Below are 25,259 nucleotides of genomic sequence, written 5' to 3' on the forward strand. Positions count from 1 at the left end.
GACACTTTGCATCTTTACTTTACATGAGGGAGAATAATCATTGGAAACTGCCATAGTTGTCCTTTAAGGTAGTTCTCCTGGTATTATTGAGACAGGTTGGCAAGTACCTGTCTGTGCATCATCAGCACTTTCTGAAAAGCATATGTGGCATAAAGAATATATAGACAAATAGGCTCCAATAATTTCAAGCAGAATGTTTGTTTACATTGAAATATGCATAAAAACTTCACAATTAGTATAAACCAAACATTTACTTGGCACATTCATAGAGTTTCAGTGAAATCAATTATATAGATTAGTTAAAATATAAAGACATTAGGATTCTTATGCATTTTATATGTTGCCGAGTTCTATCATGGCAAAGATGTATTCATTACAGTAATTGGATGTTCTCTGATGTGTTACTTTCGCAGCTCCAGTGCACAGTGCCTTGTGGGCAGCAGTGAGAACGCATTCGCTCTGGATTGATGGTTTCCATGCTGAGCGAGGGGGCCACGGGGTCATGTGACCCTAGTGACAGGCGAGCAGCAATGAGTCCCATCCTAACACACGTGTCTGTGTCTCGTTCCTGAAGGATCCCAGCCATGATTCCAGCTGCCAAGCTGCGGGGGGGGGAGTACAGGTAGAAAGTTGGCCGAATATTGCATCAGAGACTGTCATTATTCAGAACAGAGTGGGTCATTAATAAAATACATAAATATTCAAGAACTTGATGAATGAATACTCTTTACTGGAAGTGACCTTGGATCACATTTTCCTGGGAGCAAATCTGATGGAAAGCCAACACATGGTGATATGACAGTATTATATAATTAATTTAATGATGCTTTCACTCATTATTATAATGACAATGTATTCAATATTCTCATAAAACACTTTGTGGGTTGAATTAAATCAAGTTTTTATTTTATTTAGTTTATTTTTATTCTTATTTTCTAAGGAACAACATTTCAAATAGGTCCACGGAGAAAAAGAAACAAGGTTTAGAATAAACGTTATTGCTCTTAGAAAGATATGAAAACATGCATACTGGAGAGCCAGCAAAGTTCAACACCCCACACACCTCATGCACATTTTTTTACAGCTGGTTATTTATAAAGGACTGCATTTGCAACATTACATTGCACAAGCTCTGTTACTTTTGTTCTGAAGCTTACATAAAATGTCATGCCAATCATAATGATGGCTTCACATGGTTATGAAACCCAATCTCAAAGCCAATGATAAACATTTTAAAGATAAACCTTTGGGGAATATGAGTATAGTGTATAATAGTTCCTGAGCTGTACTAGCTTTGATGTAAAGGTCATGATTATTAAACACTGTCCTGATAACATTTTTGCAGAAAAGTGTCATTGTTTGAATAGCAGATAGACTGAGACTTATTTATATTACAAGCACACCATTACACCCAGGAGCTTTCCATTAAATAATACTCTTTTGATGTCATTCGCTGTGTACATTGTGTAGCAACATAATGCTTCAGCACAGAAAATGTGCATGACAAACAGAGATATTTTTGTGTGACCAGTTTGGGTGGGGGTTAGTACACAAACATGTGAACGGATGTGATATATTTAGCTCTATTTTGCACATGTGTGTTGAGTGCTAGAGTTAAGCATGTGTACCCTTCCTTAGATCAGTCCAAACAATCTCAACCCAATATGATGGATATGGGTATTAAGGCTGTGACTGAGTTATAACTTAAATTAATTATTATTTGAATCGTTGATTTCCACAAACTCTTCACCCACCAAGTGACATGGTGCAAATCTTTGTCCACACCGCAACCCTTTCCTAACAGGCATGCTCCAAAGCTCTGTCTTGGGATCTTTCCTGTTCTCTCTTTATTTCTTTGGGCCCTCTCATCACATACCAGTTCTATCCCCACATCCCCTCTGGCATCTCTTCCTGTCTCTCTGCTATCTCCTCCTGGATGCACTTGCATCATCTCAAGCTTAAGCCTTCCAAATCTGATCTCCTCTTCTTTCCCTTCTCCTCATTTCTCCATTTCAATTCCAAAGGAAACCACCATACTCTCTGCTTCTGTTATGACTAAGAATCTTGTAGTCACCCTTGAGCTCGCTCCGTCCTATTCGCAGCACATCTCCACACTGACACGCACCTGCCGATTCTTCCACATCAAATAATCGACTCGTCCAGACCCTGGATGTCTCCCGTCTGGACTACTGCAACTCCCATCCTAAGTGGCCTACCTGCCTCTGCTACCCACCCGCTCCAGCTCATCCAGAACTCGGCTGCTTGTCTGGTGTTCTGCCCAGCTCAATCTGCCTAACTGTACTACTCTGCTCCCTTCACTGGATCTCAGCTGGCATCTAGTTCAAGACTCTGACTCTAACCTACCATTGTCCCAAACAGACAGCACACAGCTACCTTCAGGCTCTCATCTCTCCACACATCCCCTCCAGACTCCAGACCGCTCTGATCCTCCTGCACCAGAAGACTCACTCTACCCCCTCTCTGCTTCCCTTCCTCCAGAGCCGCTCCTGTTCAACCCTCACCCCTAAGTGGTGGAACGACCTTCCCATGAGGTCAGGACCGCACAATCCCTGACCACCTTCCAGCGATTACTCAAGACACATCTGTTCAGAATGTACCTGTAATACAGCAGCTTATTCTCCTGGGCTGTTCAGCACTCTTGTTAGTATGCACTTTATATAACTATGATTCCTTAACCTCCTGCTTACTTACGTATTTTTGAAACTTCTACTGTTTTACTGCGACTTCTCCTATGCCCCCCCCTTTAGCACATACCTAGGACTTAAGTGTCTTATGTCTGCACTTGTTACCTCATTGAATTAGGATGCGTGCTTATTGTATTTTGTACTGATTGTACTACTGCACTTTTTCATTGATTAAATTGTATTTTGTATTGATTTTTATTATTGTGCTTTTGTAATGCTAATTATGTAAACTGTAAGTCGTCTGGGTGTCAGCTAATAAAGAAAGAAAGAATGAAAGTAACAAAGAAAGAAGGAAATAAATTGAGATTTTCTACCACTTTTTTCTCTCCTAAACATTTTCTTAGACAATTAGGTACAGAACTTTAGGTGTATTTTCTTTTTAAACTAAACTACATAAGACAGCTGCAGTAAATATAGTTGAAGATATAATAATAAAATGTTGCGATAACTCTCTGATGTAATTTAAGAGTCATTAACATTAGAATGCAGCAAAATATTTTATTTCTAAATTTGTATTATTTTCTTTAGATCAGAAGATCAGCAGACTTGTTTAAGTAAGGCATCATTGTAATGCTTCTGGAATGTTGTCCGTCTTTCAACTGATCACAAAAAAGCAACCAAAAGAAAAAAGCCCCCAGGGACATGTTCGGCTTTATAAACTATGGCCTGCTTTGATCAGGTAGGACTGAATCCCTGACGTGTTGCAGCGCTCAGTGACAAACCGAAATCATTCCAGGAGCTCAGAATAAAACACCCCCTCTTTACCCCATGTCCCAGTCTCCAGGGATGAATGGTTTTATTTTGTATCTAGGTGTATGCCTTTATGAGATTGTTTCCAGCACTTGAGATGGGAAATATCTGCAAATAATCCACCCACCACCACCCCCCTCACCATTACATGTCACCTTGATTGAGAGGGTGTTGTGCAGATGAGAGACATGGCTGTGGTTTGACCATAATTTTGATTTCTTTGAAGGTGGAATTGGGAACAGAAGAATTGTATGTCATTGCCAGCTGCTTTGAAGTGGACTGTGATAGTATGATAAATCACAGGAGAACCGCAGAGACAGTAGAGGGCTTTACAGCTTCTCATTGGCTTGGATTCGACACATCTGTGAAATACCCTGCTTTCGGTTATGTTACACAAATGGACAGAGCTCAGAACAGTCTGTCAGGATTTAAACAGGTCCTACTAAGATAAGTCTGTATATGTTGACAGTTTATTGGTAAAGAATAGACTGCTCTGTATGCGGCTCAACCGTTTTCACACAAACACGCAGCTGATATCGTTTGAGTAGCAATACGATTTTTATTTATTTATTTATTTTTAAGTAAATTATTCTCAATTCACAGGTAGTATATAGTGTTAATTTGGTCTAGGTCTTTGTTTGTCTAATCAATAATGGTCTTTCTCCTTAATAAGAATGGCATTTGTTTGTTTTTGAGTTTGTTGATCATCATTTTTTATTAGTTAAAACTATTAGTTTATTTATTGCATGTGATTATAAAACAACCATTATTATATATTCAGAGAACATTATTTTACCTTTGGTAGACACCTTTACTATTTTTACATCAGTAAGTTCAAATGGATTTGGAAATAAGCTAATGTTTAGATACCATCGGTGAATAGCTGTTATCATGGCTTCTTTTACTCTAATCATCAACCTTTTCTGTCAGTATTAAAAATAATCCTTCTTTCAAAATATTTCAAATTTGATGTAAACACCAAAATACTTGCACAATTCACTTCCTGGAAAATTCGAGGTAGTAGTTTTGAGGTGGCTGGAAGTCTCGGTGTAGCATTATCACATTAAACATGTGCATTTGAAGTGTAAGTTAAACAAGTACAGAAAAAATGTATTCCATTTTAAAAATAGATTTATTCAGGAAAGATACCATTCAAACTTACCATACAGTTTGTGAGAAGCTTTAATGAATGTGGTATGAATTATTCATACTCGTATTTATATATTATTCATATTCAGTATGTGTATGTTTTTTTGCTCTTTTGTTTAATAGGCAATGTAGATTGAAAAATAACTGGAAGAAGCAAATTTTGAAATCTAAATTCTTTGCCTTAATCACTACGTTCAATATTTTCAGGATTGTTGCTTGAAAAAGCAATAAGGATAACATATTTTTAAAGTATCAAAATAAACATTATTTACTTGATTTAATTGATAAAGTTACAACTCGTCCACAGATAAGAGCTAATGCTTTCTTATCATATTTAAAACACATATTTATATTAATTCTGCTAATCACACCACCTGGCTCAAATCAATCTTTTTAAGGCAGATTGACCAAGCTTACAATTTCTAAGCCTCACGTTTTCACCATTAGGTGTTTTTAAATGATTTGGGTTCTTGGTGACGGACAGTATTTCATCTTGCTATTACATACAAAGCAGTTAATAAGCCCTGAATGACACTTCTGTCATATAAATCTGTCTTCACTTCAATGTCAGTAAAAGCATGTTGTATAGCTTAATACCGAGGGTTTATTCACCTAGGATAGCTGCAATGATATGTCCCACCTTTTTTCCAACGGGTGTCTGTGTGGGATATACATTGTTTCAGACACAGGCTACCTCCTACAGATACACAATTTAAGGTTTAAATAACTCAACATCTTTATCTTTCATTTATCTATTTCTACCTCAGATTTTTGTTAAGAAATATGTTGCATTAAAAGCCATTGTTTTCATATCTAAACTACCAATAGTTGTTGCAACTCCAATTATTTCTATGGAGTAGCACTCAAAACTGTACACACTGAGTCCAATCAAGGTTACGGTTTTTGGATTCTCATTAGTCTAAATGATCGTTCATTGAACTCTGTACAGATAATTGATAGATAAGTATACAGAGTTTATTTAATAATAATAAAACATTAATTTTAATTAATCACAGAATAAGATATTTTCAAATAATGGCAACTATTCCATTCATAAGGGTAATTTACTGGTAAAAAAAAGGGTAAGAAAGGTGTGTTTAAACTCATATAATATCACATATAGTAGTCTGTGTATCAGCCATATTGATGTGGAAATTGTCATATATTGTTTTCCATGTATAGTGTTTTGGTTTGTCTAATATATTATTGGGTATATTTAATAAATTGGCTATATTGGTTTGTATCTTTTCAATATCAGTTTCCCATTTATACATTACACACATTTCAATTGCAAAAGGCTCACAAAAACCTAGAATATATTTGAAAGATATACGATTTCTCAAATCAATGTAGTGTCAATGTTCCATTTTCTAAAGGAATGGCAGTTATAAGATGTTTTAGCTCTTCTTATGATTTGCAAAGCCGCCAGATATTCCTATCGATGGATGACTGCTATTTCGTGAGCTGGTGGCAAAAGTAAGAGGTAATATAACTGTTAATCATTGTAAGACCACTAGGAACCTGGATGATAATAGAACTAATGTCCAGGTAATATGTGAGAAACTCAATGGAAACTGGCGCTTTGGCCATTGCTCTAGTTGCCCGTGCCCAACGTCTCCAAGCCCGAGCTTTCATGAGCCTGGAGACCATGGCAACGAAACTACACACGCAGTAAACAGACATGAAAGGCCAGGAAAAACCAAACACAAAACAAAGGGCAAATTACAAGGAAGAATTAACTCACTTATCAACACTTAAAAATGAGTAAAGGATGATCTGAAAGGGGCTGGCGAACCCAGTGTTTAACTAACGCTGCACGTGGAAAATTCGTCTTTACTTGTCCTTTGAAAAATGACGTGATGAAAACACACATTTAAAACATATGATGGCATCGTTTATGAAAAGAAAAAAATGTCTGAAACGTTAATTGACGGAAATAGGATTATTGTATTTAATTGGACTTCTTCAGTCTCTCTGATGAGAAGAAGCAACTTTTATTTTTCCCCTCTGTGAAACTTGGTGGTGGCAACACAGAATGGGGGTACATTGTATCTCATAAAACTAATTCCTTAAGACATCTTAGGTAGAATAATAAATGACTTGGTGAAAACGGGAAAGCACGTGATGAGAAGTAGTAAGAAGCCTACCTGTCCCCAGCTCCCGAAACATTCACAATCTCCTCTGAGGAAACAGGGAGTGCGGGGTAATGTATGGCACAGAGACGAGCTCCCTAAAGAGAAGCAAACAAATAAAAAATGACAGCTATTCATTTGCTCGAGGGTTAAATTAAACTTCTCCATATTGTAAATCTATCTTCCCTACCAAGTGATGATTTCTGGACTGCAGATACACGGTTCCACTCTCACTCTTCCCGAACAAGAGGACCCCGTGTGGGCCGAGGGTCACCACCACACACAGCAGGTGCTCCAGCAGGGGATGGCAGAGCGTCATGGCAGTGTTGAGGACATCTTCCAGCAGTGTGGGCTCTTCTAAGAGGGACAGGAGGACAGCTATACTTCTGTAGGCCCTGTTCTCAAACATCACTGAGTAGCTCCCAGGGGGCTGAACCCTATTTATATTGTATGATCACACTGGTCCATTTAAGAAAACTGTTTGCACAACAAACTAACAAAAGAGGCTACAAATCCTTTCACATTATATATTCTGTCGACGGGCAAACATACAATTGAGTTCGTAGACTCGTGTACAGTGTGCTCAATTTGTAAGGGTATTGTACCTGCTGGAGTGTTGAAACCTAGAGTCCTATTCATTGCCAGCAGTTCAGCCAGGTTTGGGGATATATAAGTCAAGCTCTTCCAGCTGTCTGAGAGGAATGGATTGCAGGCTTTGTCGGGGTCTGTCGGCTCATACCATACTGTAAACATATCGAGGGGACAAACATTCAGTTCCTTAGAAGTCTTTCTTTTAAAGGATTACACATCTAGGCTAGGAACACAAACTGAAAATTACCATATTGAACACAACTGTGGTTTATTTTATCATCTGGAAGGCCACTTTTTGCTACTTAGAAATAAAGGCTACAAAAAAGGCTACAAGTTTGTTATTTGCAATTCTTGGGTAGGTCAAAGTTTTTAATTGGGTCTAGGCCAAAGCCAAAGTTGATTTCTCTCAACAGTGTGCCAATGGATTTGGAGTGAAACAAAGGCTCAAGCACGTAGACATTAATCTGCAGCAACATTATAGCTTAAATGTATGCCTTTTAAAAGCAGCTTAATTTTATGCCTCTTTGAGAGCATATTATTTGGATCAGAAATGAACATGTGCAAATTATATATTGTTTTGGCATAGAACCTGCATTTTAATATGTTTTACTGAGCAATCCATAGATTTATGTATTTTAATTTATCACAGATTTTCAAAATAATAGGCTCTCTTAAGTTACCTGGCACTGCATGCTTTCTAGCAATGGAACAAACATAGTCAATGGTGGAAACTGGGATGTTGCCATCTAGACACACCAAAGACGCTGAGCTCAACTGCTGTTCAAACTGGGATACCTTCAAAAAAGAAACCGCTCTTAGTGACTTTTCAACTTCAATGATGGTTGTCAGCATCTGAACACTGATGTTTACAATGAAGAGGAGAACTGCATTCCTTTTATGGTAGTGGAGAAATAAATAATTCTGAGTTTGGAAACTCTCTTTAACGGTATGAACTAATTTGTTATAAGATGAAGGCAATTGAAAAATGTATTTGTGTCTATTTGTTTTGAAATAAGCATAATCTGCTTATTGACCAAAAATGAAAACATGCATCAAAATAATTAGCCATTAGTAAGAAAAATCTGCAGCCCTGAGGCTCACTGGGCCCAGGAGATATGTAGATATCTACCTATCTATAGATCACATATCTAAATATGTAGGTCTGGCTGGCAGCAACATGTGATTTCAAATTTAAGCTGAAAAAGGAAAAATGCTTCAGATGCTCAGGATGCTCCAAATACAAAAGCGACTGGGAAAACATTCACGATTTCTCATCCCCATGGTGCTCCAGCGAACACAGATTAAAAACAAAGACAGTTCTGAGGCTTTTTAGTTTGTTTTTTGACTCGGCTCTGTAAATAATTACTCACAGTTACAGAAACCATCAGTGCAAATTTTGGCATGACTCTAGGGTTCAGTCATCGCGCCTGTCAAACCTTAGCCAAACATCAATAAATTCCTCGAAAAATATTTGAAAAACATAATACGCACATGAAATAGAGGCATCTGCGCCCACAACTTGAACATTGGGAAAGTTGGAAGAGTTAACAGTTGGCTTTAGCACCAGAATTGTCTCGCTTAGCTTTTAATTACTATTATCTTTTATTTTGGTCTAGTGTCAAGGTAAACCATTTATTAACCCATGGAGGCCTCAATTGCGTGCGGTAATTAATAATTGCTGTTAATCTAAAGGGCAACAGAGATGAAATGCTGTATTTCTTCACTGGGTTTTGTGTTGCTAATCCATATTAAGCCCTATTAATGATCTTACTGAAATACTACACCTGTATTACTTTGATATCAAATTTGTTCCCAAAATAAAATCCACCTATGCCTCTTTTTTATACATAGGATGGCTGTAGAAATAATAAATACATATAAATACATACATACAGACAGACAAAGTTTGTTCTGGAATTTAAAGTGTTTTCTAAGGTTGTTTTCTATTAGACTGGAGAAGAAAGGGGCCAAACTTTATGTCAGAGACCTCGGCTGTTCAACATATAGAAAGCTATGTGCATAAAGAACAGATTCCTAAGCAACTTAAAAGTGCAGACTTTTGAGCGTAATTAAATACTGTCTGCCACAGCAGTTCGTGTGACTCACATACTGCTTTGTGACTTGCTGGTGAATATCCATGTCACCGAGGCCCAGGCTGAGCTCTCCCTCCTCGGTGATTACAGCACAGTAGGTTGCAGTTCTTTGCTCCGGTATCCTAGCAACTGCAGTTGTGTTCTACAAAAAAATAAGCACCCCCGAATTGTATAGCACACACCCCCACACATTACGAACACAATAAATGGACTGCTTTTAAATTAGGACGTAAGCTATTCAGGTTGCTGCACTGAACTGGACAGAATCCTGCAACACAAACGTGTACATGTATCCTCTCATTAAAGCACACACCACGATCTTATAGATCCAAGATTAAGATATTTGTGGGAATGAATGAGATATGTTGAATCAGTTCGGTCTTGGGATTTAAACAGAATACATACGTCTTTCACACACAGAGATGTGAAGGCTGAGAATAGCTTGCAATGTCCTTTCATCGACAGTGACATGTTCTGTTCTTGTGTGTTTTAAATACATGTGTACGGGGTTCTGGATTGTGTAAATTGAAGGCTTTGGGTCATAGCTTTGGACAGGTCTCAGCTTCACGTACCATGTGTCTGCAGTAACTCAGAACCGAGTCTGCATGCGTGTCATTTCCAATGGCAGAGATGAAGAGAGGATGTTCTCCAAGACGGGTCAAACAGTCTGCAAAACAAATGTCACTTGTGATATGAAAATTACTCCACGAAATTAATGTTCTCTATGTCTGGAACTGACAAAGTTTGTTGGTATTAGCAGTAAAAAGTATTGCATTTAATATACTGCAGAATGTGACATTATTCTTCACAACTACAATTATCTAATGTTTTCTGTTCAGATTAACCCGTATATTAAATCTGCAAATAGACTTGATTTCTTGATTGTCTAAACTGTTAACCTAACAATTTATCTGTAGAGACGTATAGAAAGGTTTACACTTAATCATACAATACATATTTTAATTTTGATCTCTCTCGTGCCGATTTTTTAATTGTTATTATCAATAATAATATCAATAAACAATGATATCAAATTATGCACAGACTGACTAGTATATTGATCAGACAGGTTGACTAATTACCAGTAAAATTTAGAAATACATTTTATTTTTGTTACCAGTTAATGTTTATAGTTAACATTTTACAAAAGGCATCTCTAGCTATAATGTGCTTATTTTCAGATTCTATCCGTCTGTGTTTTGTAGTGTCTAGCTGTGTTAATTATAGCTCTAAAGGCCGGTATGTTCAAAATGGGTAACATGATGTAGGATTACTAATAAAAACCAACATTGCTTGAAGGAAATGTACTCCAATTTACCAGCTATATTCCTTCCCACTCCTCCAAATGATTGATAGACACTTCCTGGATTAGTTTGCCCAAACTGCAGGAAAATTACAACAGGGGAATTTCAACAGAAGCACAAGAAAATTTAACAACTCAAACAGCCAATGTATGAATCTGAAAAGATTGAAAGGATCATTCTAAACCCCTATTCAAAAGACACATGATTATTCCTGCAAATGATTTTGCTCCAGGATTGCAACCAGCGCTGATCTGGAGATTTACCCCTAGATCCAGGGGATTCTGGGACAATCCGTGGCTTTGGAAGTGCTTACAATGCTTCATCAGGCAAAAATTGAACATTAAAGGGGAACTATCGCACTTATCTAAAATGTTTTACAGTTTACAGGTTTTAAATGTTGAAATTGACAAAAATCATAAAACAGAACAGAAAAAACTGATACTTATACACATCTGTTAACATATGAGTGAATATAAACCAATTATTTTAGGGACTGTGATAGTTCCCCTTTTAGGTATCAACTATATACCTTTAATATTGATATTAGAACGTAAATAATAATTCAAAACAACCTTATCAGGTGGCTACGAAGAAAATGCATTTTTTATTTCAAAAAGCATAATCTAAGGCTCTAAAGAAATATTGTTTTACTACGTATTAACAAGAGAATAGTATAGAGCAAAGAGCAAACCTTAAAATACCTTTATATTTCACTGTTCTCTTGCAGATTCAATTTGAAATCTGTCTACTTTTGAATTTTGAATGGTTTGTGTACTGGGACTGGTGGATGTAAAGGGAGAAATACTTACTATATGTACATACACTCACCTAAAGGATTATTAGGAACACCATACTAATACTGTGTTTGACCCCCTTTCGCCTTCAGAACTGCCTTAATTCTACGTGGCATTGATTCAACAAGGTGCTGAAAGCATTCTTTAGAAATGTTGGCCCATATTGATAGGATAGCATCTTGCAGTTGATGGAGATTTGTGGGATGCACATCCAGGGCACGAAGCTCCCGTTCCACCACATCCCAAAGATGCTCTATTGGGTTGAGATCTGGTGACTGTGGGGGCCAGTTTAGTACAGTGAACTCATTGTCATGTTCAAGAAACCAATTTGAAATGATTCGACCTTTGTGACATGGTGCATTATCCTGCTGGAAGTAGCCATCAGAGGATGGGTACATGGTGGTCATAAAGGGATGGACATGGTCAGAAACAATGCTCAGGTAGGCCGTGGCATTTAAACGATGCCCAATTTGCACTAAGCAGCCTAAAGTGTGCCAAGAAAACATCCCCCACACCATTACACCACCACCACCAGCCTGCACAGTGGTAACAAGGCATGATGGATCCATGTTCTCATTCTGTTTACGCCAAATTCTGACTCTACCATCTGAATGTCTCAACAGAAATCGAGACTCATCAGACCAGGCAACATTTTTCCAGTCTTCAACTGTCCAATTTTGGTGAGCTTGTGCAAATTGTAGCCTCTTTTTCCTATTTGTAGTGGAGATGAGTGGTACCCGGTGGGGTCTTCTGCTGTTGTAGCCCATCCGCCTCAAGGTTGTACGTGTTGTGGCTTCACAAATGCTTTGCTGCATACCTCGGTTGTAACGAGTGGTTATTTCAGTCAAAGTTGCTCTTCTATCAGCTTGAATCAGTGGGCCCATTCTCCTCTGACCTCTAGCATCAACAAGGCATTTTCGCCCACAGGACTGCCGCATACTGGATGTTTTTCCCTTTTCACACCATTCTTTGTAAACCCTAGAAATGATTGTGCGTGAAAATCCCAGTAACTGAGCAGATTGTGAAATACTCAGACCGGCCCGTCTGGCACCAACAACCATGCCACGCTCAAAATTGCTTAAATCACCTTTCTTTCCCATTCAGACATTCAGTTTGGAGTTCAGGAGATTGTCTTGACCAGGACCACACCCCTAAATGCATTAATAATTGCATTAATGAGAAATTGAACAGGTGTTCCTAATAATCCTTTAGGTGAGTGTATATAAACTATGTGTCCCTTTCTTAACCCTTTCTATTATGCAGGTTTTAACGCAACTTCTTGTAACAAATGTGCTCCTCCAAGCAGAATTTGTTTTTTTGCAAGTCCTATGTTTGGAATGGCTGAACAGGTACGCTGTGTTTTCCCACTGTGGAATTGCATTGCCTCTGCTGACAGCGTGCATCTTTTACTTATTCTTTGCTTTCTGAGGGGTGTAGACATGCTTGACAAATGAAACAAATGGCTTTTATGCAATGTGCATGTCTAATTAAAGATTCATTATATAACAAGGGCTCTAAGGTTGTTATTTTTCAGGGCTTTTCATTCAACAGCCCAAAAAATCACTATATCCTGAACTACAGATAAATGCAACTTATGGGGCCTGTGAATGTCTCATTTCTTAATCACAGTTAATTAATGTTATTATTGTTCGTAACCATGTTCGATAGGCTAGTACCTGGTTGATACAGTTTCATATACATAATACATTAACAACAATACATTTGCATCAATACATGATGCCTTTGGAAACAATCTATAAAAATAAGCAAAGCAAATAAGATCACATACCTGCTACTCTAATTGACGTCCAGTATTATCTGTCTATTATAGAGATATTTTTTAAATGTTAATTCTATCTTAAACACTTTAAAATTCTGTTAATTTAGGTCTAGTATCAGAGTGTAATAATCAATATTCTATTATCCTTTCACTCTGATGCCCAACGAAAAACAACATGCTGGTCGAAATAGCACCTAAGGATTATATGCTGTGTACCAGGCTGTTGTTTTCATTATTGCATAGGACAACATTTTTTGCCAGGAGCACCATCTAGTGGTGGACAGATTTCAGCCATTGGGAATAAGATTCAAATGTTTGTTCTGCAAAAATGTGCTCCTGTTTTTCTAACTGCAAGTAAACGCTAGATAGTTCAAGATGCCTTTTCAATTCCTACATTTTCTTGCTATATCTGTATTTTTACAAGCAAACATGGAGCAGCCTGCGGTCTGTGGTTCGCTGATATAACAATGCAAAATCTCAGTCCCTCAGAGAACTTCGAGGGGAAATAAATGTTTATAGTTATCTGAACAAATACAGGAAACTGAGCCTTTCATAATATTGATATTTTCTGTGGTAAGACATTTACTGGATACAGCAGGGCTCCGTTTAATTAGTGGAGGTCTTTTAGGTCTTATCTGGATTCTGGTCTATCAACTGTGTATAATTTTCACATGGTACATAATTATGTGATGGGGTAGGGGAGATGCAGTTAACATTATACATCCATGATCACACAGCCAGAGGATGTCTTGTCCAAACTTACCAATAACCTCTCTTGTTTGCCTTTTGCAATGAAGTCTACATTGATTCCACCGATGACAATCTAAGACACACAAGACAAATATTATTTTACACCAAAGGGGTTACTAAATAAATAATGTATAACACAGGACTGATTCAAAATTCTGACACATCTACCAATCACAAATGTGTGGTTTATTATTCCCTCTCACAACCTTAAATAATCTTTCACTTATTTTATTAATATAAATGTAATTATATTTATGTTGTCAAAGACATATTATAAGTGAAATTCTTATTATTGGAATTTATCACAATACATCTCACGTGAGTCATACACATGTATATAATGTTTAACCAAATACCAAATATCACTACTGCTAACTTCAGACTGTCCTCTAGTTTAACACAATATACTGTAGTCTACAACCAAACATGCGTAGTAGCTGCTGTAATCTACATTAATTTAATTAGTGGATATAACATTCACTGATTTATAATTCAGGTTTGATCAAAGACATTTGTACACCATTAAGATGTCTAAGGAAAACAATACAATGTTTCAAAATAGATACAAACCATAACCATGGGTGCATTTGTGTCTATTCTTCATGTGCATCACACAGGCAGCCATACTCACTGTTCTGGGGTGAGATTTAAGATCACTCCTCTTTGGTTGAGATGGACTGGTTGTTTTCTTTCCCTGTTTCAATTTCGTTAAAGCACAGGCTATCTGGCTGCCAACTTTAGCATTGTTATAAATTAGGGAAATATCTGAGTTACATCAGTTTAAGGAAATTTGGTAAGAGGGTGATATGTCGTAATGTAGACTATTACTGTGTATTACATTTTATTTTTACCTTTGTGAGCTCTGCAAAGTTATCTGCAAAAAATATTGTTTGCACATGAGCTGTTATTGGTAACAATATATTTGATACAATTGTACACTTACAAAATTAAGAATAACACAGGGTAAAAACAGTGACTGATTACAGTGATCTGGGATATACAGATGTACAGATATTGTCAGAGCTCTCTTCTCCAGTCTGATTTACATTATTCTCAGAAGGATACTGGCCTCCAGGGACTTCCCCCGAGTCAAGGCATTGATTCTCTGTAGAATGAAGGGAGTGACATTTCTTCCTGTTATGCCTTTTTCCCTTTAGGAAACAGATGCTGTTAGCAACCATTATTCAACTGTGTCCTGTCATCGACTTGATTGAAACAATACAACTGGCCTTCAGTTGGGCAGAGATACATACACATACATTTACTTCATCCCACTAACCAGCAGTTGTGTTCTGTTAATTTTTTAAATAAATAAACACATTTTACCTTGAAAACACCAACAGCAACAAAAAGTGTTTTCCTGCTTTTTCAGAAGACATATTCAAGAGAGTCTCAACTTTTTAAAATATATACATATTTTCAAGTTATTTTCTACACTTCCATACATTTTCTTTCCTGCATTCAATGCTGATTAACAACTCACTGTCCTACTAATCTCACGGACATAAGGCCCAAAGACTAGAGCAATTTCCTTTTTCTTCCTTTTCCACTGCACAAAGCATTAATGGACCTGTATTCCATGTAGCTCAAAGCATCCTGTAGTCAGCAGCGCAGACTGGCTGCCTACTCTGAGATTGCAACAGTAAGGAAAATGTCCTCCTTACCTGACCTCTGACAGGGCAGTCTGGATGGCATCTTCGATGTGCTGGCCTATGGCTGCCTGCTCCTCCGAGATGGGCACAGCGATCAGCAGCCCACTCTCGAGCCCCAGGGATAGAGCCGTTACTGTAACAGGAGAGATCAGAGTGATAGATAAAGTGTTGCAAACTGAAAGGACTAATTTGTATAATAAACTGTCATCCATGCATGCCTTTAATACAATACTTATATAAACATTATTACAAATTCAAAGTGCAGTCCAGGGTGATGTTGAGGTCTAGCTGCTGGATATTTTGGAGAAAAATTACAGCCTTGGTTTATTACCAATAGTTGTTTGTTTAAGTGCTCACTGAAAACACTGCAATATAGTATTCAAATATTCTAGCATTATCATATAATCATATAATCATCATTATCATATACAGCTACTGAATCTTGTATAGCCCAGTACGATTGTCATCTTGTAGTTGACCACTGGAATCAGTTCATTTTCAGACATTTTCATTTCTCTGTCACCCTGGAAGAAAGCCATGCTAAGCCTCTGGAGATATGTATTATTTAAGGTTCATACAGCAGTGTCAACAAAACCTCCAAACTATGGTCAACAACTGCATTATTTTGCATCTCACTTATTAATTCGGCTGCTTCTTCAGCATTTGCCACGTTGTAAGGGGAGGTGAATCCACTATGAGGTGAAAAGAATGCTGGGAAATCCTTGGTCTTCCCAAATGTGGCAACACACACGCCTTGTGTCTCCTAAAAGAAAGCACACAATGATAAATAATTTATTATTGTGTCACAATATTTTATAAAAGCATTGTGGGATATAAAAATTAACAAGAAAATGGGAACATTTTAGTATTGACATCTATTTCCCCTTTATTGCTGAAAAATTACTTGTGATGTACATGACTGTACTTTTGCGCAAAACACTGGGCACTACCCATACAACCAACTACATTATGGATTCCATATGTTTAAGTAAATTATTTTCCCAAACAAATTCAATGTGAAAAACTAAATGTTCAAGCCACAACAGTCAACAACATATGAATATGAATATATGCCAGGAAGAGAACAAAGAAAATCTAAAGTAATTGCTATGATACGTTTTATTACTGATTTAGAAAATGCACATCATGTAAGATTTAAACTGTATTAGAAAGTCCCTTATTCACGGCTCAATTATTTGTTTGTTTGTTTGTGCTGCAAGCTATATGGATCATTGTGTGTTATGAATACATATCTTCTTTCATTAGTTGGAGCGCTAAGATCTGGAGTTGTAAGTCATTGTTCCTAACAGTCACAGACTGCAAAAGCAAAAATGGATTAGATATTATTGTTTTTTCATTTATTTGAGGTGCATGATTCATTAATCTCTTCAAAAGGGCCCCATCATCTTTAAACATGCCCTTACTGCAAATAATCCATACCAAGTATTCCAGAGTCCGGCCGATGTCCAGGATGGATTTCACTCCAGCTGAAACCACAGTGATGGGTGTGCGGCCTAACTCAGTCAGGTCTGCACTGACATCCATTGCTGAGAAGGTCAGTGTTTATTTTTAGTAATTTCGTTGAGTGCAAATCATAGAAGAGAAGAGTAACTATATCTTAGATAGTACAAAAAAATCTATACTCTCATCATATCAATATTTAGACCCACCGTTTAATTGGAAATTACAATTCCAGTACTTGATGGTGGCCGTTTGTTTGATCTCCAAGATCACAAATGTCAAAGAGTTAAGACTGCGCAGTAAATGCTCAATGTCAAAGACTGATTGTTCAACATTAGACTGGCATATGGAAAAATAAACATTCACTCTATTGCTAGGCACAAAAAGGCTTAGTTATGTCTCACGTGTATTGTTAATTTAGTATGTCAGCCTGGAATCGGTTCTCGCTCCATCAGTGTCACTAATGTAGATACCCTTAACAGCTCAACGGCCCTGCAATCAAGCTAAATGGTTAGATTGATTAAATGCTTAACGGTTGAAGGAAGAATAAATCTTCAGCACACAGGTTCCTTTCCATTGATTGATAATAGTCAGGCATGTCAGCAATAATAAGAAAAGGCATAATAAATCTAAATCAACAGAAATAAATATACAAATAATATCAGATTGGAATTTAAAAATATATATTTGTTGTAAAGGGATTGAATGGGGCAGAATATGAGTTTTAAACAGTTGTGCATATTGAAAAGTAAATCTGTTCAGGGTAATTAACATGATGACAGTAAGAACTCACTAGTTTGTCCCCCGCGGTGGACCCCCCCGACCCCTCCAGTCACAAACACGGGGATCCCTGCTCTGTGTGCTGCGATCATGGTGGCGGAGACAGTGGTGCCTCCAGAGAGACTCTGAATAACACACAGTTACTTATTATAGTTATGTATTCAGGCTGACTTGCAAATTGCTTTCAACATTTCAAAACATACAGGCAGTAATACAATCAGCACAAAATACGATACACACGTGCATGATTCTGTAAAAAATATGATTAGCAAATGCACTTGACTCTACAGCGGCACACATTGTTATGAATATTTATGTACCTGTTTTTTCATTTGTATTAGTGCCTATACAACATTATTCATGTTTATTTGTTTTATGTAGCGTATATGAAGGTACAATATAGCTGCAGTCAAAGAAATCGCTATCTTATTTTCTCATTGTTGTTTATAGATCAGATTATTGAATGGGATTTTTTAGAAACCTTTTATGTATTTCAGTGATTACAAGGAGTGATAACAAGCTCTCCAAAAAGGCCACCATTTGAATGAAATACTGGACACAAAGTATGACGAAATCTGACGAATATGGCAGCGTATAGCATGCCAGGTGCCAACACCCCTAAAAATAGTGTATAACTGGTCATGAAGATGTATAAAATTTGTCAGGTAAAATCCCATATAGTATCTGATCCTTTTGGTTCAATCAGTTTCAAGTTTATATCCTAAAAATTGGCCTTATTCGTGTGCTACAGATTTATAAAATGGCCGCAAAAGATAAAAAAGGCACAGGCACAAAATGGAGCTGGCTGATGATCTTTTTTTTCAAACAGATGTCTTTAGATGAGGCATTACAACAAAACAATAATATAGAGAATGACATTTTTTTACTCTCGTCTAACACTAGTGGTACATGTATTGGAAGAATGACCTAATTGTCACTAATACTGCACAGACATGTTGGAGAGAAAACCTGGCTGTGTTCCTACCTTGCTGAGGACATAGGGCAGATCTCTGCGGGACACTTTGAGTGAAGTGCTGGTGCTGGCCAGAAACTGGAGCTCTTGCTCTGATAAACCCACATGCACTCTGCCCTCCAGCACCGCCACTGTGGCTGGCGTGGCTCCGTTGGTCTTCACTATGGCTTCCACTTCTTTAGCTGTACTAAAAGACATGTCACCATCTGTCCACCTTAGTTTCAGCTCACACAGGCTCAATCATATTATACTCAGGCTGGTCCAAGTAACTCAACCTACATCTTTTTAAATGAGGTAGGAGAAGGTCTGTGGGTTTGACTTGTATCTGTATGTCTATTTGCATGTAGCATTTGCTCAGACAACTGATATATCAGAAATGTATCAAAAATGTTTGTCTTTAGGGTCTCAATCAAGCTGAACATTAACTTTCTTACCGTTTCTGAATTAATTTCTTTAGACTCCCCTGATGATGGTCTTCTATTCATATTACTTCCGATACAGTTGGATCTTGCATATAGCTCTAAACCCTGACTGGATGACTACTTAGAAAAAACCTTTACATTTTCTTCATTTTGACCACGCTGATTGTTGGTCTCTAGGAAATGCAATTGCAAAGAGGGGTGCTGTTTTTCACTTTTCACAACTACATTAGCTTTTCAATTAAGTCCACCATGAAGCGGGGGACGTCTTTGAAAATGCAATTGCTATTGGCGTTTGCATTAACACTTTAATATTGTCAGCAAATGAGCATACTAGTATATGAAAATGCAAATGGAATTATTGCATCTGCATTTGCATTTTGACACAAATAATAAATAAACAGGCAATTGTGGGATTTCTAGTTTGCATTAGAATTTGAATGAAGTCCACTATGTTCTTGCATAAAACAGGAAATGTTGCATTACCTTTACCTTAATAGAGTACTGTGTATTTTTGGCATTCAGCTAACTTCCTTTCCAGTTAGTGGTTTCAAGAAAGCTGGTTACAGTTAATAATCTAACTCTCCTCAAGCTTCAGAAACTAATGCACTTCGTATGGCTTACAGAGAGCTTTGCTTATGCTGATTTAAGATCACACAAGTTGTTGTCTATGTGCAACTCTAACATACCTCAGATTGTGGGGATAAGGCATGCCATGGGTAATGATGGTACTTTCCAAAGCCACAACTGGCTTTTGATTTTCCAACGCTTCTGACACAGATGGGTGGACCTTGAATAGACTGTTTGCTGGAAGAAATACACATATTAAGATATTTAATATAAAAATAGTAAAGCTCCCCTCAGTAGATTTATATGAAGCCTGAATGTTACATTCATTGTGTCTCACAAAATTAAAGTGTTACTTACATACAAAAAGCACAGTATTATTGTGTGTCCCATTCATTTTAGTTATTCTGTAATCCAAGCTGATATAATCTGAAGTAAGATGGAGCACTTTACCATGAAGATGACTCTGTTTTCGAGATGTATTGTGGAAGATTGGAGCTGCATGCCTTTGAAGAATTAAAGACACCTTCCGCAACATTCTTCTTTTGAACCTTCACAAAAATCAACATGTTATGAGCATATAAGAATAATTACCATTGACAGACTGTCATCCAGGCAGTTTTTCCATTTCAGTTGTATTGTATCGATCAAAGATCTCTTCAAGGATTCTTAAAGTATCTCAGTGAAACTGCGTTCATAGAGTGGGAGGGTAGTTGTATTCCTGAATCTACTTGTACATAACTTTTTGTTCCTAGTTGTAGGTTATGTGTAAGGCTTGAAAGGGTCTTGAGCTGGATACCTCAATTAAATATCCCAAATCTTTATTTTTCAAGCTTAATACATTATTTTTGTTTCACCTATTCCATATATGTCAATTCTGGGATTATTGTTTGTCTTTAAAGTTGAATAATGTATTTTGTATAATGTCATATTCAGAACTTTATGGTATTCTAGATGGGCTATCAATTAGTTTTAACATTACACGTTTTACTGTATTCAAACATTCTGTGATATTTCAATTCCTCAAATGAAGATAAAGACATTGAGCAATCAACATAAAATGACCAGGCCATTGCTGTGAATTTTCAGTGAGTTTCAGTGAGTTATCAGTGAACAAGCAAGTTCATAAAGGGACCCAGAGTTCAGTTAAAGGTTAGGTCATTTTACTTTCAACTCTCTGTATATTAAACAGAAAAGGTAGAATGGTGGGAAAAATGATACTGCAGTACTCACTAACAGGTTGTAGCTTGCAGCTGAGGATGCTATAAAAATAAAAAATAAAGCAATGGCTGTATTAAGGCAATGTTTTTCTGTGTTCCACTGAACACTTCTGTGTTTGGGGGAGTTTGTTATATCATACTTTAATGACAGAAAAGTCTAGCTAGCATGCTTTCTCTCAGATCCCTGCAAGTCCTACACATTTTGGTTACAGAGTTCAGACCAACATAAGATGTCATTGAACCTTCGCATACATAGTTAAATACACAACTCTTTGCCTCCAGGACAGTCCCAGGGTGGACGTTTTACATTATAACCCTTTTCACAAGATGGTGGACTTTTACAACACAACAGCAACATAATATGACCAATTAGCAGCCGTCACACTCAATAATGTTGTTTAACCACTGAATACATTACTTAATACGATAACCATCCCGTCCAACCCAACAAGTTTCAAACATCTTAGACAACGTTTCAAGAGTTAATGAACATGATATTAAGGTTGATTTTTCATGGAAAGTTGATTAATTTTTTAATTTTTAGTATTCAAAATGTTCATATAAATATTTTATTTCAGGTTAAAGATATATTAATTTAATTAATGCTGATAAAACTGTAAAATAATTAAAAAAAAAACATATGATGAAACCAACTCCTTAACCCCTATATATGTTTTAATTATTATGACTGCACTGGTCAGGGGGGACTAATTCTGTCCTTTCAAATCTCTATTTTTTTACAATTCATTGGAAGATTATACAAAATTATGCTGTTATTTTTTTTGTAGGAAAAACATTACTTTTTATAGGCCTAGATCACCTCACTTAAATACTATATTACCGTGCACTTATGTTTAAAAAACTAAACTTGTTAAAAACCAGTCTGCAGCGCTTACCTTCTGGTGCGAGTGTCCAGAGAGAACTTTAACCCCTCGTCAGTTTCTACCTTATCAGTGTTTACTAGTAGAGGGACATCACAATAACCCCCCTCAATACAATCAGCAGGAATTTGAGAGAATCACTTTTTCTGTGATTTATTGACATGTACAAAAGATGGACTTCACACCTTGCCCCCCATTTTGACATTTTAACATATAAAATGCATATATTGTTAAAAGAGTGAATCAAGATCATTAAGAGTAGAATTAAATAACTTTTGATTAGACTGACCTCTGTTAGTTTAGAAATAGGCTACTTGTATGACACTGATTTTCAGCTTCAGGAGTATAACAGTAATTTCACTGAGAACTTTAAAATTACCTATGCAATACTAATCTAAGCATATTTTTGTATGATGAGGCTATTGTTTTTGACAAATTTATACATTTTGCTTAATTGTAAATATTTCTTCAAAGCTCGCTTCATTAATGCAAAGTTTATATAGTAGCCTTAGAAGATGCCAACTTTAGCCAGTACAGCACTGTGCCTTTTGACACGGTGGTAGTCTTCTCCTTATTTGGCTACTATTTAAAGGTTAAATTAATTATTTAAAAACGACTTTCCTGGGGAGTATTCCCACTGTATGATCAGTTCATGAATTCTCAATTGTATTCGTATCAGTGATGAAAACAAATGTGCAAAAGGCTCACAATCCCAATTGTCTTAATTTTAAGGAAGAAAAACAATTCATACCATTTGCCTAATGTGTAAAGTTAGCAGTTAGGCAAGTCTCAAAAAGAAAGCGGTTATGGATAGTAGCCCACTGTGATTCCATTTGCTGCATATACCTAGGAAGGAAAACGTACTCAGTCATCCTGTATGACACCCACGAGGAGTCTCTCATCTGTAAAGTATTTTTCACAAGTCTCCATTTGTTAACCTTTTAAAACTCAAGTACTGTATATATAGCTCCAGCATATTACCATCTGCCTATATCGATGATGAAGGCCTCCTCAAGATGTTTCCACTTGCATCAATCTACAGCTTGTACAAATCATTAGGCAGGTGTGAAACAATGCTGTAAAGTAAGAATGCTTTCAAAATAGACATGTTAATAGATTATATTTATCAATTAACTAAATGCAAAGTGAGTGAACAGAAGAAAAATCTACATCAAATCCATATTTGCCGTGACCACCCTTTGCCTTCAAAACAGCATCAATTCTTCTAGGTACACTCACACACAGTTTTTGAAGGAACTCAGCAGGTAGGTTGGCCCAAACATCTTGTAGAACTAACCACACTTCTTCTGTGGATTTAGGCAGCCTCATCCTAGACATGAAGATCAGGGCTCTGTGGTGGCCATACCATCACTTCCAGGACTCCTTGTTCTTCTTTACGCTGAAGATAGTTCTTAATGACTTTCACTGTATGTTTGGGGTCGTTGTCATGCTGCAGAATAAATGTGGGGCCAATCAGATGCCTCCCTGATGGTATTGCATGATGGATAAGTATCTGCCTATACTTCTCAGCACTGAGGAGACCATTCATTCTGACCAAATCCCCAACTCCATTTGCAGAAATGCAGCCCCAAATGTGCAAGGAACCTCCACCATGCTTCACTGTTGCCTGCAGACACTCATTCGTGTACCGCTCTCCAGCCCTTCGGCGAACAAACTGTCTTCTGCTACAACCAGATATTTCACATTTTGACTCATCTGTCCAGAGCACCTGCTGCCATTTTTCTGCACCCCGGTTCCTGCGTTTTCGTGCTTAGTGGAGTCACTTGGCCTTGTTGCCACGTCGGAGGCATAGGTTTTTGGCCACAAGTCTTCCAATAAGGCCACTTCTGACCAGACTTCTCGGGACAGTAGATGGGTGTACCAGGGTCCCACTGTTTTTTGCCAATTCTGAGCTGATGGCACTGCTGGACATCTTCCGATTGTGAAGGGAAGTAAGCATGATGGGTCTTTCATCTGCTGCAGTAAGTTTCCTTGGCCGACCACTGCGTCTACGGTCCTCAACGTTGCCCGTGTCTTTGTGCTTCTTCAAAAGAGCTTGGACAGCACATCTGGAAACCCCTGTGTACCTTGAAATGTCTGCCTGGGAGAGACCTTGCAGATGCAGTATAACTACCTTGTGTCTTGTTGCTGGGCTCAGTCTTGCCATGGTGTATGACTTTTGTCAGTAAACTGTCTTCAGCAGCCTCACCTTGTTAGCTGAGTTTGGCTGTTCCTCACCCAGTTTTATTCCTCCTACACAGCTGTTTCTGTTTCAGTTAATGATTGTGTTTCAACCGACATATTGAACTGATGATCATTAGCACCTGTTTGGTATAATTGTTTAATCATACACCTGACTATATGCCTATAAAAGTGTACCTAGAAAAATGTATGCTGTTTTGAAGGCAAAGGGTGGTCACACCAAATATTGATTTGATGTAGATTTTTCTTCTGTTCACTCACTTTGCATTTAGTTAATTGATAAATATAATGTATTAACATGTCTATTTTTGAAAGCATTCTTACTTCACAGCATTTTTTCACACCTGTCTAAAACTTTTGCACAATACTAATATATATATATGTGTGTGTGTGTGTGTGTGTGTGTATATATGTGTGTGTATATATATATAGATAGATAGATAGATAGATACCAAAATGTATGTCTACCTTGGACAACAAATCAGCACAGACAGAGATATTATAGAAGAAATCAAAAGCAGAGTAAAAATGGGATGGAGTGCATTTGGAAGGAACAACACATTGCCTGAAGAGAAAAGTTTTTGATCAATGCATACTACCAGTCCTCAGTTATGGCTCTGAAACCTGGTCACTTCATGCAAAAAATTATACAGAAACTGCAGACGACACAAACGAGCATGGAAAGATGTTTGCCTGAAAGAAAGACAGAAAAATAAATGAATGGACCAGAGAACAAACCGAAATATGGGACATAACTGACACACATAAGAGACACACTGCAAGAGATGAAGAGAGCTAGATCTATATATACACAGTGTGTGTGTGTGTGAGAGAGAGAGAGAGAGAGAGAGAGAGAGAGAGAGAGGTCTATACATATATACATTCAAGAACAGAAATGATGTCACAATCATATTTTCATGAATATACGTTAGTTAGCCTAGAATCTGCCCCTGCGGTCCCCAGGTACTGCACTGCCTCCAAAGCTGACACCGTGGAGCCCGAACACAAGCCTCGACTTCCGGAGATTGCCGATCCGCTCCGAGCGCGGCCAGCCGG

The 25,259-nt window shown here is 37.4% G+C and overlaps 1 protein-coding gene across 5 annotated transcripts; it reads right to left on the bottom strand.

Annotated features, from left to right (window-relative positions):
- LOC136771750 (uncharacterized) lies at nt 1-22,043 on the bottom strand. Of its 5 annotated transcripts, none has more exons than XM_066724246.1 (20): nt 22,017-22,043; nt 21,134-21,162; nt 20,354-20,451; nt 20,023-20,140; nt 18,927-19,101; nt 17,955-18,066; nt 17,141-17,247; nt 16,337-16,463; nt 15,713-15,833; nt 15,114-15,199; nt 14,680-14,813; nt 14,062-14,121; nt 10,739-10,802; nt 9,993-10,087; nt 9,434-9,562; nt 8,008-8,122; nt 7,342-7,479; nt 6,927-7,090; nt 6,752-6,834; nt 1-602 (listed from the first exon to the last, which is right to left on the bottom strand). In XM_066724246.1, exons 3-20 carry the CDS (start codon nt 20,436-20,438, stop codon nt 374-376), a joined length of 2,142 nt encoding a protein of 713 aa, XP_066580343.1. In that variant the 5' UTR covers nt 20,439-20,451; nt 21,134-21,162; nt 22,017-22,043; the 3' UTR covers nt 1-373. The 5 variants fall into 5 exon arrangements, with proteins under 5 accessions (XP_066580343.1, XP_066580341.1, XP_066580342.1 ...); XM_066724244.1 differs by having other exon boundaries at nt 6,927-7,093; XM_066724245.1 differs by lacking the exon at nt 21,134-21,162 and having other exon boundaries at nt 6,927-7,093.
- Between the last annotated feature and the right edge of the window lie 3,216 nt (nt 22,044-25,259).

Source organism: Amia ocellicauda, chromosome 15 (genome assembly GCF_036373705.1).
Source record: "Amia ocellicauda isolate fAmiCal2 chromosome 15, fAmiCal2.hap1, whole genome shotgun sequence".
NCBI classification, from domain to species: Eukaryota; Metazoa; Chordata; class Actinopteri; order Amiiformes; family Amiidae; genus Amia; species Amia ocellicauda.